A 4,935-nucleotide genomic window follows, 5' to 3' on the forward strand; every position below is an offset into this window, starting at 1 on the left:
ATAAAATGATCATGTGTGTGAAAATATATATTCTCTCTCTCTCTTTCTCTCACACACACTCACACATACTGAGAGAGAGAGAGAGAGAGAGAGAGGAGAGGGAGAGAGACGAGAGAGAGAGAGAGCGAGAGAGAGAGAGAGGCGAGAGGAGGAGAGGAGAGAGAGGAGAGAGAGAGGGGAGGAGAGAGAGAGAGAGAAGAGAGAGGAGAGAGGAGAGAGAGAGAGAGAGGGAGAAGGGAGAGGAGGAGAGAGAGAGAGAGAGAGAGACGAAGAGAGAGAAGGAGAGAGAGAGAGAGAAGAGAGGAGAAAGGGGAGAGAAGAGAGGAGAGAGGGAGAGAAGAGAGAGAGTGAGGGGTGAATATATATATATGTGTGTGTAGTATATATATATATAATATATATAGTAAATTATATATATATAAATATTAATTATGTAAAATTTATTGATATTAATATATATGTATATATGTATATATATATACATACATATACATATATGTACACACACAAACACACACACACACAACAGACACACATACACACACACACACACACACACACACACACACAACACACACACACACACACACACACACACACACACACACACACACACACACACACGTATCATTATGCATTTATACCAAGAAATAAGTATACACATATATGTATAGATGTGTGTATATATATGAATATATATATATATATATATATATATATATATATATATATATATATATAATATTAATAGATATGAATTTCATTATTACATTTGCATAAATATACTTACACACACACACACACACACACACACACACACACACACACACACACATACATACATATATATATATATATATATATATATATATATACATATATATATAATATATATATATCTAATATATATATATGTGTGTGTGTGTGTGTGTGTGTGTGTGTGTGTGTGTGTGTGTGTGTGTGTGTGTGTGTGTGTGTGTGTGTGTGTGTTTAGAAACACAATACAGGCAACAAAAAATACAACTGTAATTTCAAACTTACTTGTTAGGACTGTTCACTCTTGGAGGAGGTCTGGTGGGCACACGCGCCGGGGGGGCATTCGGCACCTCAGATGCCCCACAATTTGTCTGAAAAGACAAAGGGAATTATACATCCAGGCATACATATTTAATACTTACACACATACATACATACACACACACATTTCCTCTTTCTCTCTCTCTCTCTCTCTCTCTCTCTCTCTCTCTCTCTCTCTCCTCTCTTTCTCTCTCTCTCTCTCTCATTCTCTCTCTCTCTCTCTCCCTTATTCTCTCTCTCTCTCCCTTATTCTCTCTCTCTCTCTCTTATTCTCTCTCTCTCTCTCTCTTATTCTCTCTCTCTCTCTCTTATTCTCTCTTATTTTCTCTTTCTCTCTCTTTCTCTCCTTCTCTTATTCTCTCTCCTCTCTCTCTCTCTAATTCTCTTTCTCTAAATCTCTCCTTCTCTACTTCTACCTCTCCCTCTTTCTCTACCTCTCTCTCATTCTCTCTCTCTCTCTCTTATTCTCTCTCTCTCTCTCTTATTTTCTCTCTCTCTTATTCCCTCCCTCCCTCCCTCTCTCTTATTCTCTTTTTTTTTATAAGATCGACCTCCATTCCTGTTACAGGAAGATGTGTTGTGAAGTGTATTAATTACAATTCACAATACATTTCATTGGCCCCGACCTCGCCATTCTCTCTCTCTCTCTCTGATTCTCTCTCTCTCTAATTCTCTTTCTCTCTCTAATTCTCTTTCTCTCTCTAATTCTCTTTCTCTCTCTAATTCTCTTTCTCTCTCTAATTCTCTTTCTCTCTCTAATTCTCTTTTTCTCTCTCTCATTCTCTCTTTCTCTACTTCTACCTCTCTCTCTTTCTCTACCTCTCTCTCTTTCTCTACCTCTCGTTCTTTCTCTTTCTCTACCTCTCGTTCTTTCTCTACCTCTGTCTCTCTCTCTTTCTCTCTACCTCATTTTGATTCAACGGAGTCTTTCGGCTTAACGCCGCCTAGATTCCTTAACTGCATTCTGATGCTACTGATCCCGTGACCATCACACTGAGAGCAGCAGTCGTTCGACACGTATCGGATATCTCTTCGAGAAATCCTGGCCGGTTTGATGGCTGCCCGGCACCGGACATATCTAATTCATAATTCGAGGGTTAGTGTTCAGTCATGTACCTGCAACCTCTTCCTCTTTTCACGATTTTTTTCCTTCTCTTATACTGATAGTAAGGCAATAGCTGTCAAATTCATAATGCTTAAGCCGCGGTCACACTCCCTTTCCATAAGGATAAGGATAATTCAGATATGCGAAGTTGAACTTCGCCCGGGCTATGATGATGAAATGACTGTGCCGACTATTGCCGACTTGATAGTGTGTCAGCTGGTCTTGACTCGACTGAGCCCTCACCCACCGTGGTGCCCAGCCACAGTTCAAACTGCTCGCGCCTGGGCGGGACGCGAACCGCCGATCTCAGGTTGAGAGGCCGACACGTTACCACTATATTAACCCGGAGGCTGCTCCTTCATACACCGCATTATCGGACGTATCCCTAAACCAGTAACCCGTCCGAAGTGATAACGAATGGCTGTTCACGACCCCGCCGGACGCCTCCTGTCCTGCGATATATAAACACTGCGATCAATCCAATCTCGAGGGAATCAGCAATAACTGGATACACGTCAGCTTTTTTTCCTTTAAAAAGAGCGAAGAGTAAAAGTAAGCAATCAACACGATTGCGAGTTAGACAACTGTATTTTAGGAAAGACCGAAGGTGGTTAATCCTGTTGTAGAAGTCTGCTAAAGTCAGTCATCTTCATCCTTCTCTTGAAGTTTTTGTGGTTTGTATTCCATAATTCCCTATTGGCCCCAAATGCTGTCAATAAGCGAATAAGCTACTTTGCGCCGATGATGAAATGTTTCCGTTCATTCGCTAACTGCATTCCGTACATGTTGAAATTAGAAAATAAGCACGATAACTATTCATAAACTAGAGAAAGTATGTTTAACTATACATTAACAATTAATGAAATAACTGGCAATAGTTATTTCATGTTCTTTGTTTCGATTACCGGGGGTCAACGAATATCGAGGGGCAAAGACCAACACGGCGGTCCTTTCCCCGTCCTTAGTTATCCGAGACCAGCCACGACGGACAGCTGGGGAATCATGACGTGTAACGTGACTACACAGCATTTTGACGGCGTAAATCCGACGGACTGCCAGTCGGATCAACAATGCGTCGGAAGAATCGGCCTTAGACATAACCACCAGTCTCATCAATTCTTCTCGGTCTTAACACCTCACATGTTCCTCGCGTCAAGGTACTCACATATTTTCACAAATGGGATAACCTGACCTGTGTTGCACTGTTTTTTTTTTTTTTTTTTTTTCTTTCTTTTTTTTCTTTTTTTTTTGTGAGTGTGAGTGTGAAAGTGAGAAGGAGAGTGCGTGCGTGCGGACAAGACAGCCTGTGTTTGTTATTTTTAAGTCTAACACCTATAGGTAAATGAAAAAGACAATCTAATGAAATCTGTAACACTTTCAATACAAATAACAAAATAAAAGAGTTGTATCACTAATTACCTTTGCTACAGCGGGTCCTTGCTGCATTATTGTCGGTGACCCTGGCAGGGGCATTGGGGCTCGACGTGTGATATCGACGGAACTCTGTTGTTCTTGTAAGCCCAGGTGGCCAGGAACAGGTGCTGGTCCACGCCGCGAGTTGTCCGTCTGGCCTGCTTGAGTCGAGCCCTTGGGAAGGACTGGGAGCAGAGGAGGCCCAGGTCGTGACATGTCTGAATTTCCTCCCAGAGTTGCTAGCGGCACTGGTCCACGCCGAGAAATATCTGGGGGTCCGCCTACTGTCTTTGGGGACCCTGCTCTTTGAATCGGCCCCCATCGTGGACCCTCCTGAGATCCCGTTGATCCTAGATGTCCAGGCAGTGATGGAGGAACTCGGCGGGCCAGATCCACTGGGCCTTTAGAAGGAACATTAAATGCTGGGGTAGGTGCTGGTCCTCTGCTCCCTGGGGGAGCTGGTGGGTCACGCCGTGGGGGATCTACAGAGGTTTGCCCCCTGGGTCCTGCTGCTTGACTGCCTCCAGAGAATGGGGGATTCTTTCCTATTCTGTTAACAAGAGTACCTCTGCCTGGACTTGGAAACCCCTTTTGGGCGGTGTGTGGAGGCACATTATTCGAGAAAGGCAGTGCTGGAGGCGACACACTGGGTTTGCTTAGTGTTCTTGGCTGTTGGTTTGGGTAACTTGGTGCGGATGTCGCTGGCGATGGTGTCATGTACAGTTCATTATCATCATTAGGATCTGAATATTTAGAAAGAAAAAAAAGATTAACGTTCAATAATGCAACTGGAGTTTTAAAAGATATGAGAAGAAAATACCGAGTATTTGAAGAGTAATGTAAAATTGAGAAAACAATACCTTCAATTTATACCATACATAATAGAAATGGAAATAAAATTTAACAAGACTGACACACAGACCTAAATGATGCAGCAATATCTATATTTCTTAAATATTTTGCGGGTAATGGTTTTCCAGTTTGTATTTTTATTACCCTAAATAACACAACGAATTATGAACTATGGTTGAATATAAAATAATATACATACATACAAATACAAATATATATCTATATATAAGCATATACATATATATAATAGATATATATATAAGATATAGATAATATAATATAATATATATATATACATATATAAATATATATATAAAGATATATACATATATATATATATATATATATATATATTGTGTGATAAATATATATATATATATATATACTAAATAAAAAATAACAAAATATAATAGAAAAAATTAATAATATATATAGATACTAATATATATGATAATATATATATAACACTATATATACTATATATAATA

The 4,935-nt window shown here is 40.1% G+C and overlaps 1 protein-coding gene across 2 annotated transcripts in view; it reads right to left on the reverse strand.

Moving 5' to 3' along the window:
- LOC119579364 (trithorax group protein osa-like) overlaps positions 1 to 4,935 on the reverse strand; it is a gene marked incomplete in the record, with an annotated part of 90,385 nt that overhangs the window by 47,247 nt on the left and 38,203 nt on the right. For both annotated transcript variants that reach the window (XM_037927131.1, XM_037927130.1), the window contains 2 exon segments: positions 1,042 to 1,127; positions 3,602 to 4,338. In XM_037927131.1, the coding sequence (XP_037783059.1) occupies positions 1,042 to 1,127; positions 3,602 to 4,338 (823 nt within the window).

This window comes from Penaeus monodon, chromosome 12 (assembly GCF_015228065.2).
Source record: "Penaeus monodon isolate SGIC_2016 chromosome 12, NSTDA_Pmon_1, whole genome shotgun sequence".
Taxonomy (NCBI): domain Eukaryota; kingdom Metazoa; phylum Arthropoda; class Malacostraca; order Decapoda; family Penaeidae; genus Penaeus; species Penaeus monodon.